Source organism: Phalacrocorax carbo, chromosome Z, assembly GCF_963921805.1.
Source record: "Phalacrocorax carbo chromosome Z, bPhaCar2.1, whole genome shotgun sequence".
Lineage (NCBI taxonomy): Eukaryota > Metazoa > Chordata > Aves > Suliformes > Phalacrocoracidae > Phalacrocorax > Phalacrocorax carbo.
The window spans coordinates 41,448,724-41,460,506 of record NC_087548.1 but is presented as its reverse complement, the minus strand read 5'-3'; the positions used below and the strand labels follow the sequence as shown (position 1 = coordinate 41,460,506).

At 41.2% G+C, this 11,783-nt stretch overlaps 1 protein-coding gene across 1 annotated transcript in view; it reads left to right on the top strand.

The window, feature by feature from the left end:
- The first annotated feature begins 1,042 nt into the window (after nt 1-1,042).
- Nucleotides 1,043-11,783, top strand: part of LOC135310569 (guanine nucleotide-binding protein subunit alpha-14-like) — a 71,626-nt gene continuing 60,885 nt past the window's right edge. Inside the window, 1 exon segment of the mRNA XM_064438678.1 lies at nt 1,043-1,488. Within this exon segment, the coding sequence (XP_064294748.1) occupies nt 1,368-1,488 (121 nt within the window). The 5' untranslated portion in view covers nt 1,043-1,367.

The following is an 11,783-nucleotide window of genomic DNA, read 5'->3' as shown; positions in this document are numbered from 1 at the left end:
AGATGGTCATAAATATTACATTCTCTGCTGTTTGTGAACTAGTAAGTGAGTCTCAGACTGTGGGACATGGAGTATAATGTAGTGTTACATTAGCAGGTGGGTCCCAAGATCACTACAGAGATGATTCTGCACAGACAACAAAAGGGGCTGAACTGAAAACAATCCTGAAGCCATGGGATATGTAGCCTTAAGGAGTTCCCACCTTGACCCCCCTCAGCATAGAGTTACAACTGCAATTTTAGCACGAGTGAATACATAGCTCTTCCTCTTTGGTGCCACAGTAGTCAAGCAGCTTGCTTGCAGTTCCGTGTCCTCAAAGGAGACAGTGACAGTTGTTCTGCACGAGGTCAGTGTTTTCTATACTAAGGAACAGTAAACAAGTCTTTTGTAGTAATGGTGCCAATTGCTACGTACCTGTATTACCACAGACCTAGAACTGCCTGTAGCAGATAGAAGCAAAGCAACTGTTGCCTTACCACGAGGCAGGGTGGGCTCCCAGGACACCCACAGCGCACCTGAGACAACCTGGTGTTAATGCTCTAGAGCTGCTCCAAAGGATACTAGTTTTACTACTGCAGGCGACTTAGACGTGGACGACTTCCCAAGACTGTATTCCTTACAAAATACAAGTCAGTAAGTTAAATGCTAGGTTCAACTATGTAAGCAAGGAGTGAAGCACAGCTAATTAAAACAAAAAACCAAACCAAACCTGCGAAACGAAAACAAGCCGATACCAAAGGCAGGCACGTCCCCCTCCCTGTCACAGCTTCCACCCTTGTTCAGAGTCAGAGGTGTCAGGCGGGAAAGCCCCAGATGCAGGATTATACAGTAATAACCTCTCAGGTCGCCCCTCTGCCCTCCGGCGGCCTCCGGGGAGACGCGACCGGAGCGATTGCAGGAAGCCCCCTCCCCCGGGCAGCCGCACCGCGCACCCAGGCGAGCCGGAGCTCCGCGATGGCAGCCAACCTCCACTTCTCCTCCGGCCTTCTATCTTTCGCCAATGGGTGCGCACGATTTTGGTTGGGATTTTTTTTAAAGTTATTTTAGGGGCTCCTCTGTGTGTATGAGGGGTTTTGTTTTACGTACCCGGCTCCCTTCGCTTCCCGCCCTCCCCGGGGCCCCCGGCACGTCGCAGCCCGCAAGGTGTCCCTCTCCGCCCCCCCCGGGCTCCCGGCGCCGCGGGAGGACCAACATTCCCGCCCCGCCGAGCAGTCGCTCACCGGCGGGAGGCGGCGGCACCTGCCCGCCCCGGCCCCGCGGCCCCTCCGGCAGCGGCAGCAGCCCCTTGCCGCGGCCGGGGCCGGGGCCGGGGCCGGCTTTCCTCCCCTCCCCTCCGGCGGCGGCAGCAGCTGGGGGCGCCGGTGGCCATGGCCGGCTGCCGCCTCTGCGCCGAGGAGAAGGAGTCGCAGCGCATTAGCGCGGAGATCGAGCGGCAGCTTCGCCGGGACAAGCGGGACGCCCGCCGGGAGCTGAAGCTGCTGCTGCTGGGTGAGTGCGGGCTGCCGCCGCCCGCCTCGGCCCGGGGAGGCGCCTCGGCCCGGCGGGACCCACTGGTTTGAAGGTCTCCCGGCGGTGCAGGCAGAGGTTTAAAGCTTCACCGACGCCCCCTGCGTGCGGGAGGGCTGGGTGGCAGGTTTTCACTGCCCTGTGCTCGCAGGGTCGCTGCCGGGGGAGCGGGGGTGTTTCTTTCGAGAGAAACCGAAGCCACCCCAGACGTGCCCAGGGACTGTGCGGAGGCCGCTGTGCTACCTACGGTGATGCTGTGTTAAGGCGCGGTGAGTGAAAGACACCTGTAAGCTCAGGGAACGGTATTTACACGCCGAACTCAGACGCGTGTCCGGGAGAGCACGGTGGTCCTGGGCACCGGCCTCCCCGTGCCCTGTCGAAGGCCTCGCCGTGAGGAGGGGGAGAGGCCGTGCCTGCCTGCCGGGCCCCGCCCGCGCCTCGCCGCGGAGCGTCCATCCTGGGGCATCGTTGCCTTCTTCCACCACTTGGCTTCCTCAGTGAGTGCCGTTTCACCGGTGGTAGTTCAGCTTGGCGGTGTCCGTGGGAGCGCTGCTGCAGATGAAGTTGGCAGCTTTAAGCCTGTCTGGCTGTTGCTGCTCCACACAGACACCAAACACACCTACGGTATTGTTCCTGCTGCTCTGATAGTGGCTGGGAGGGAAACTAAGGCCACAGCAGTGGCTGAAAGAAAACAAGAAACTTGAAACCATCTCGTACAAAATCTTGTACTAAGGAGAGGCAGCCTCAGTCTTTTTCTGTGACAGCTGTTTGTGCCCAAACAGAAGCTCTCAGGCATCCAAGCTCTCACTGTGGGAACAGCTGCCGGAGGAGAAGTCAGTGTCTGTGGTGCTGTGGGTCAGTGAGCTAGCACTACTGAGTACTAGTGCTCATGCTCCCTTGCTAGAGACTCTGCCTTCACCTCTGCTGCAGACAGGTCAAGATACAGCAGCTTGCATCATGTACCTCACCAAATAACCAAACAGGCCTCAAACAGTAAGTTTTTAGGAAGACTGAATAAAACTGTACATCAGAAACTAAGTTTAAACAGGCTGCTCTCAGTGTTGAATTACAAAATTATTTTAACATAAAACTGATTTAAAAAATGAAAACCCAAAATATTGACTCATCCTCAGTGCCATATGTCTGGTTTGTTATTGCCTTTGCCTGTTAGCTGTGTAGAAATCTGTGGTTGACTGATGCAACAGTTGGAACTGATGTCTATTGGATTTTGGACTTTGCAGTGATTATTTATGAGAAATGAGAGTTGACTGTTAAAAACTTCTGTAGTGCAGTGTTTTATTTGTGCTGCTGACATCCTGGAAGATTGGAAGGGAACTTTTATTCCAATTTACTTTTCCTCAGTATAATGCTCTACCTTTAAGCAATTTAAATGTTACAGTGTTGCTGTTTTCACGCTTCCTCCTGTGTTTGCTTTTGAGATATCCCATACTCTGCAATGTTGCTTTGCTTTAACTGAAAATACTGTGTGTGTTTTTCTATATTCATTAACTGGCTTTACCAGGAAAACAAGCAAGCATGAGAACAGTTCAGCTTGTTTTGAAAAGCATAGGACTAACAAAAAAAAACCCACAAACCAAAAAATGGACCTTATCACTCTGTATTTTTTCTTATTGAAATAACTGTAAAACACACAATCTCCAGCTATATGCAGTTGTGAACAACAATTGAAAGAATTGCTGGACAGGTTGGCCTTTTGAACGTAAAGTAGAATATACAAATAATTCTTATGGTTTGGGATCAAGCATGATTTTATAGGTTTTTGAACCAGACATAGCAGGTTCTTAGTGTGACGTTAGTGAAGGATACAGGAAGGTAAATGGGAAGATAGAGCCTAGCAGGCAAATTGTGAAGAGCTGCTGCATCTAGAAATTGAGTTTGTATACCTGCATGTCAGAGAGGAGATTAAATTTTTAACTGAGGGTGGTGTGCTTGGGTAACTCTTGGGTGAATTCCTGTGGACAGCTTGGTCAACATCGTTGAGTCATGGTGGGGAGAGCCCATGGATGACCAGCCCTGAGATGCTTGGTTCTGGAGTCTGGATTTCTCCAACCCTTGAGTTATCTAGGAAAACAATAATATTAATCACTCATACAAAAAGGCTGCAAACCTATCGAAGAAGCAGTACACTTTCAAAGAGTACTTTCAAAGTATCTTTCAAAAGCAGGCATCTGTGGAAGTCCTCATGGGTCTTGGGGGAATACCAAGCCTTTTTTGAAACTAGCTGTTGCAGTAAACAAAACTGCTCTGACCTAGGAGGGCCATTGACAGTATATGTTATACTGTAAGAAGGGTGACTTGTTTGTAGTAGTAATTAAGATATTTTATTGAATATGGATGTAACCATGTATGTCCAGATATTGCAAATATGCTTCAGAAGGTGTAATTTGAAGCACATCGTTCTGTTCAATGAAAAGTAAAAATGTATCTTTTTGTCTGGCAAATTTAGCAGTTCCTTTAGTCTTTCACATGATAGGAAAAAAAAGTGGTTGATCTGGATTGCTATTTATCCAGCAATGTTTTGTTGTCAAAAAACAGATCTTCAAGGAGTGATGCAAAAGGGGCATAAACATGACTTCTCTCCTTTCCCTAGCCTGTACTCTCCTGGAGCAGATTCCAACTGCTTCTGTCTCAGGAGCTTCCCAAGCTACATGGGGGTTCTGAGCTTTCAGCAAGCCTCAGTGGATTCCTCTTCCATGCATTTCCCTAGTATCCGTATGCCATCCACAGCATTTTGTGGCAGGAGATGGTCAGCTTACCTGTGTTCGGTGTCAAAACCCACATCCTTTTGTTTTCGGTTGGCCTATTCCTCTTATTTAAAACCTCTTAATACTTGTTTCGAAATAGACAACAGACTGTCAGTGCCTATTGGCTCACACCCATGCCTCTACCAGTTTTATAGACCTGTTATATTCCTCTTCAGCCACCTGTTTTCCAAGTTGAAGCAAATAAGTGATTTTTTTTCACCATACCCATGCACATGCATGGCAGTGGTGTGCTTATAAAGTGGGATATAATATATTTTGAAACTTTGAGCCTTCTTGAGAAACATACTGGGAAATGGCTGCTTTTTTTTTTTTTTTGAACACTGATTTTCATTGTTACCCCTGAATGTCTGTTCCCTACTTGGTTTTCTTTTCTTTATTTCTCTTTTCTTTTGTTTTGCTCTTCTGTTCCCCCCTCCCAGTCAAATGCATCAGGGTTTCCCTCTTGACAGTCGTTGCAGACTTTGGATAGAGATCAGGTTCTTCCATAGTACTGAGATCTTTTGCAGAATGGGCCCCATTGCAGGCATTATGGGTTCTTAAATAAAGACCCCATTAAAACTTCTTATTAAAACAGATTTGTTGCTGGTAGAAGACAGCATTTTTTAAAAAAACGAAATGAAATAAATTTAATGTCTAAGAGGACAAATGTTGTATTCTTTTCCTGGCCGCTTATTAGGGGACATAATAATTTAGAAATAAATACTTAAGTTACACTGAAGTTTTATTCACAATTATAAAACCTCTAAGCATGGGGAAGATAATGCTGCTTATGAACACACATAAGCATCAGGCTCTGGACTGTTGGGGTTAACTCAGGTGCTCCTACTGAAGGCCCAGTGAGGCTGTCTCAAGTAGATTTTCTTCCAGCTTGCATTATCTGGGTGTGGAGAGGGTCATGTTTGACAGGCAGAATCAGTTCTCAGTGATAAGCTACGTTCAGGTAGACCAGCTGCTCTTTCTAGGGCTTATATGATGGATAGAGAAGCGTTTTGCGAGGTCATCATCAGGTTTTAAGAAATGGTTTAAAGCCAGTAGGCTGGCAGTACATTGACTCCTGCTTGGAAGTATGAAAATCTCCAACCAGACAAGAATTTGTCAGATTTCAGTAGAATAAGATTGAGTTTTGATAGACATGCTGTCGTGGGACTTCATTTTCTTTTAAGCACCTGAAAGAGTTTACATTGATCATATCACATGTGGGTCGTCTATGAACCACCTTTTTTTTTTTTTTCCTTTCTAATTTTAGGCCAAGCTTCAGCAAGGAGAAAGAACAGAAAATAAAATTGGGCTTTACTAAAAGCTTTGCTGTCATGCATGGGACAATGTAGTCACTTAACAATTTTCCCATTTAAAACATCAGGTTGACAGAAGAAATCATGAAGCTGTAAGACTGAATCATGAACACCATCATTCACTTTGGAGTTTCTAAGGTAGCAGAGGAATTGAGCAGCACTCCTTTCTTCATTTCTCAAAGAAGTGTCCTATGTTTAGAGAGAGGGTGAGCATGAGTGTGCAGATTTTGACTGGCTTCTAATAGCAGCAGGAAGTCTTGTGGATGCTCATGTGATTCTGCAGATTGGACAATAGTCTGAAACATGTGATGAGTACTTCTGTGGGATCTGTCTTCCCAGTTATGCCAGAAAAGAGCTGAGTTTCTAAATATACTCAGCAACAATCTGGTATGAAGCAGTTCAATTTTACATTTTCAGTTATAGTTGGGTGTGTGGACAGAAGCACTGCATTGAATGAGGAGCTTCCATACAGGCAGATGAAGCACTTCGTGGCATTCATTGCTGTAACAAGACATCTCTTTGGACCTTAAAAGAAGTCCTTCTTCTTTAAGTTTCTTTAAAAGAAGTCGTTACATTTCTACAGGAAACATAAATTAATCTCTCTGAGAATAGGAAAGTTCTAGATGTGTCAAATGGTTAATTTTTTTCATGGCACTGAGCAGGCTGACAGTCATGGATGTGGTAAAATACAACTTACTGTTTTTGAGTAGTGGCATAGGAATAAGAAACCTGTCTATTATGAAACCAATCTGAATTTGCACAAGTCGGAAAGATGTGAGGAAGGAAATATATCCATATCAGTCTAGTGACAGTAGAGTCCATCTTACCGAAGTCCTCAGTAGATCTGTCTGTATTAATCTAAACCAGAAAACTGTATAAACTAATCTGGAGTAAATATCTTTGGATTTAATATAAGCTCGAAGAGGCAAGACTGAGCATCTAGAGTGAATAGGATTTTTTCTCAGCACGCTGATAGCTTTGCGTATTGGTTTATCAATTTTCTGCTGTAGCTCTCACTGGGTTGTAATTAGCAGAAATGTTTTACTCTTCCATACTGAATGTGGTTTTTATGCATTGTTTTTATTACTGTCAGTAATCAGATCTGTTGGTAGTGAATAAAAGGCTGGTGAAAACCTTAAAGTCTGCGACAGAGCTGAGTTTATCAGTGAGCGTGGCTGTGTCTGTACACATGTGGGTGTTGTGGGGCACAGTCAAGACATCTTAGGCTGTGCAATGCCATAATTCATTGCAAATACAGAGATAAGGTAAACTGCTGCTGTGCCTCACCTCCTCGCTTTTAACTGGCAATAATGGCTCTTGGTTTATCTTCCCCGGGTATGTGTGCTAGAGGAGTGCTTATACCCTAATCATGAGGGCTTACTTTTCTGCAGCCTTCCTCCTCCAAGCTCTCTACCTGCCTTTGTCAGATGTATCGACTGTATCTATGTTGGCTTCTGTGAACACATTTTATAAAAACCTGAGGAATCCCTCTGCCTATCTACCTGGTAAATTTGTTCTTTTTGTTTCCTATCTGTTTGAAAATTAATACCAAGAAGAAATAGTGTAAAACTACTCTAACTTGAATAGGTGCAAGTAGGGGAGCCTGTCTTGGTTAGAAGAATAATATTTTGATATGAATGTGGTTAATTGTTGTTCATTTTGTGTTAGTAGCTTGCCAACACAGGATTCCCAAAATTTACTCTGGAGAAGACTGATGCAATGAACTGGTTATGCCTTGAGAGTCTGATTGTATGCTACAATTTCTAAGAGTAATGAGATAATCCGTTTCTTTAGAAGCTAATCTGAGCAAATACTTGGTACAAATCCATGTCAGTAGCCACAAGTATTTATAAACTGTTTGGATTGTGCATGGCTGACTGGCATCATGAAGTCCAGAGATAATGTAAGCATACGTAAGAACAGCTCTGTCAGTGTACAAATATATCTTCATTCTTAATTATTTCTGAATCACATTACAGATAGCTGGATCAAGGTAGCATCCTTTTTAAATTAGAAAAATTCAATGTGCTTTAAGTTTGAGAATCTCATTTTGTGTGGCTGAAGGTAGGCTGGTCCCGGGGTGAACATGCTGGGTGGCAAAACCGACCATAATTTACAGAATGAACTCAAACTTTTGCTCAGATCTTTACTCATCAGTATGTGTGTCAAGACAGTATTTCAGTTAGACTAGATTTTATTTCTGAGAAAGGTACGCTGAAGCTATCAAATGATAGTTCATGAATTCTCCCCATGTACCTTTTAGTTAGAATAGCCTTTCTGCTCTTTTAATAGAACAGTTTCAATCTTTCTCTTGACATTATCATTATGCAATTTTACACCTTGTAAGGATTGTCTTAAGATAACTTTCCTTTGTTTGGAAGTTTAGCAAAATGATCATTAAATGCCAGTGCTTTGTGCCAAAAGCATTTTTTTGTTTTGTCTTCACTGAGTGTTATTTGAAAATGCCAGTTATTTTCCGACTCCAGTATGCCCTGTGCTTCAGTTTGGGAGTATTTTACTGTCGTGTTTCTGGCTGATGCCGTCGTTATCAAAACATCAAAGAATTATTTTTTTTTAATGATTAAAGGGATAGCAGTTACTAGACAACTAGTAGCTGTTGTTATAAGATTAAAACAAGCACAATGTTTTGTGGAGGAAAAGGATCACACAGCTTTGTTGCCTTTGGCTTTATGTTACCTGGTATACAAAACCCATGAAGCATTACTTTGGGAGGGGAGGGATTAGTAGTGAAGAAATAAGGACACAATCGGTTGAGAATGTTTTGCTACCTGTAAGGTCCCAGAGAAGTAATCCACTGAAAGGAATGAAGCAGCATCTCTGCAGTTCATCTGTAAAATGACATCTTACGGTTGACCATTTTGGCTTTTTGATGTGCTGTCGTTTTCCAGGATAGCTAATGTTCGTTTTTCATGTTCCGTGAAGAAAGCAACAGAACAGAATAAGGGAGAAAATGCAATTGTTTTTTTCTGTGATGGCTATCATAAAGGAAGATAATTGAATATTTTTAAAATTTCATTCCATCTGGCCTTGTTTCCAAAGGAAATAATAGCATAATAGGCAAGGCAAAATTAGAATTTTCTGAAATGATTGTTTTACTTAAAAGGGAGGTTAATGAGTATTATAATGTAATCATTTTTACCCTTCTGAAAGAGAAAGAATGAAGAAATGAACAATTATATTTTTATGATAATCCTATTAAATCTTCTCTTAACTACTAAGTGATTCTTGTTAGGGTTGCCTTCAGATTACTTTCTTTTATCTTATTTGCTTAGTTTTTCTTTTTATAAGTTACTTGGTTTGCCTAATATTAATGGAAGGTAATAAATTGAGTAATATATCTTTCTGCTTTGAAACAAAAATACAAGGACTAGCTTAAAATAAGCACTCAAGATTCCGCAGCTGCCCCATTGTGCAGGAGCAGCATGTATGAAGTACTGGGCATGGAGCAAATGTAAATGAACGTGGGAGCTTATACATTGGAAGCTTTGGTTCTGAAGTACTGAAGAACTACAACTTAAAACCAAAGCCTGACTCTGAATTCTCTCTGAGCAGCAGTCCCTTGGTGAACTATAGCAAGCAATACATTGTTTTGCTTGCACAAAGCAAAACCAGTGGTGCATACATTCATTTTGTCTAACTTGCTGTCATTCATACAGTCTTTGCTATGGCTTCAATACTAACCCTTTCCAAGTGAATGACCTGTTTGACTGTTCAAATATATTAATAAATTGCCCTGTAATATCACAATCAAATTTTTATCATATAGTTTAAATAGATCAGATGAAATTATGATCTGCTGTTTCTAAATGATCTGTGTAATATTCGTAAATATTATCTGACTGGCTGGCTTCCCTTTTACCTCCAGAATAACTTAGTATGAATGAAAGCACCCAAAGAAGGCATGGACTGCTGTACGCTACTGCTTTACCTCTTTTCGTGGTTTAAGGATGGCTGTACCACATCTTTATTGATTCATAGCTACTATTAAACACACTTTGCCAAAAAAATACTTAGCAGAGTCTGTCATGTGCCATGAAGTCACCTTTTTTTCCCACCACATAAACAGAAAACCTCTCCAAGTAATAGATGTTGATTTTTTTTGTCTAGCAAGTGCTGATCCATGACAGCTTACTGCTTGGCTTCCACTTGAGTGTAGGCATTGTATAAAGTCACTATTAATTATGTTCCTTTTTGAACTGTAAAAGCAGATGGTCAGTTTGAGCAAATAAGTGCTTCTGAAAGAGTGCTCCTGTTGGAAAGAATAAACCATAAAAACTAAAATATTGTCCCGGGAAATAGTTTAGCTGTAGGTTATGCAGTGAAATATTAAATACCAGCTTTAGTTATTATGTTTTACTTTTTACTTTCTCTAAATCAGTTCCAGCTCTAATGATTTCCTCCACTGAAGAAAGCAATTTAGATAATTTTTTATGAGTAGTAGTATACAAATTGTTGCCTCAAGAACTGTGTTTGTTTAAAAAGCACCTTCAAACCCTTGAGATTGATTTTGCCGTTCCCTAATGTTGTAAAGGTATGGCACTTAATTTAATCTCTTTAGTTTGGATAGGGTCTAAGCATGCAGCTTCATTTGCAAATGTCAAAAAGGGATCAGAACTCATTTGGAATTTGTTTCCAAAAGGTGTAGATACAGCTTTCTTTGCATGCAGAATATATGTTGTATTATCCAGCATGTTGGACATTTACCTTGACTATGTTACTTATCTCTGGCTTCAGTTTGTTTTAATGTATTTAGATATTGCTCTTTTTCTTTCTTTTTTTTTTTAAAAACTTAACTTCTTTGAACGTCGTTTAAAAACTGTTGCATTTAGCTGCCTTTGCAAAGTAAGCTTTTGGGTTGATATCATTGAAGGAGAAAATTCTGGAAAAGTTTTTTAAAATGTTTTGGGTCAGGCACCATAGCTGTCAGTATGTAATGTTGTGCAGGTTGCCACTTTCGATATGCTAAAAACAAAGTTAAAGTTTGATTCCAGTAAATAAAGTCTCATTCTAAAATTAAAATCTGATTACAGTGAAGTGCATTGGAAATCTGAGGAAAGAAATTACTGGTAAATAACAGGTAACTACAAATCCAAGTACTTTACTATTTTCTGTCATTTTCAGTCAGTAAATTAATCTAGCCTGTGATTTAAAGGACTCTGAAGAAAGATTTTAATTTCTTTGCTTAGCAGATGACCCCCCCCCAAAAAAAAGAAAAGTTAGGTCATATTGATAACTTTTATCGCTGAAACTTCCATTCTCCATCATATTTAATTGTTGAAACTTAGCAGGAGCTCGCAAACTTTTTTTTGGTTATGTATTTTAAACTTTGTGTAGCCTTTGAGCTGTCTTGTATCTTAATGCTTTTCTGTAGTTACTATGCTTTGCTTCACATCCATTGCATGTATAAAATTCTGTGTAAATTCAGGTGCGTATGCCTAGCGGAGTGTGATTTTTCTACCTTTGCCCTTTTCCACTTCTCAGATATATTGCTTAATGTTTGACTGTTGGACTGTTGACTGGATCACTTTGTTTCTTTCTTAAATAGGGACAGTAATATGCTTTTATTTATCTGAAATTTTATTTATGTGAAATATTGTGTCTTATGAGATCTTCCACCAGTTTCCACCAGTGGAAAGCATTTTGCAATGTCAGTGCTAAAGGTACCCTAAGATACAGTTGGAAAATGAATGTGCCAACAGATGTCAGCCTGTTACCAAAAAGCTGTAAAATAGGATTTTATTTACATCAGATCATAGAATGATATTACAATTTCTTGGACATTCCAGTTTCCACTGTTACATGGTTAACCCAGAGTGATAATTGCAGCCTAGGAAACTTCAAAAGTATTTTTTCATCACTTTTATTTGCAAATTTTTCACTGATACATGGGTTGAAAACAGAGCACAGAGAGGGAGCACTTTCCACTTAAAACATATACACTTAAAGCAAGTATTATCAAAAGCCATGTGAAAAAGTGTTAAACGGTAAAAGATAATTATGTAGTATTTTCCAGTCTGTGCCTAGCACAGCAATTTTTCAGTGTTTCAGATAAGTTAAAGTTAGGGTGTTTTGTCCAAAAAAGAAGGAAAAAGGAACAAGATATGATGTGTTTAGTATCTTGTTTCTTTTAAGTTTTGTTTTAGGAAAATTAAATTTGAGGCCTCTTTAACTCAAGTAG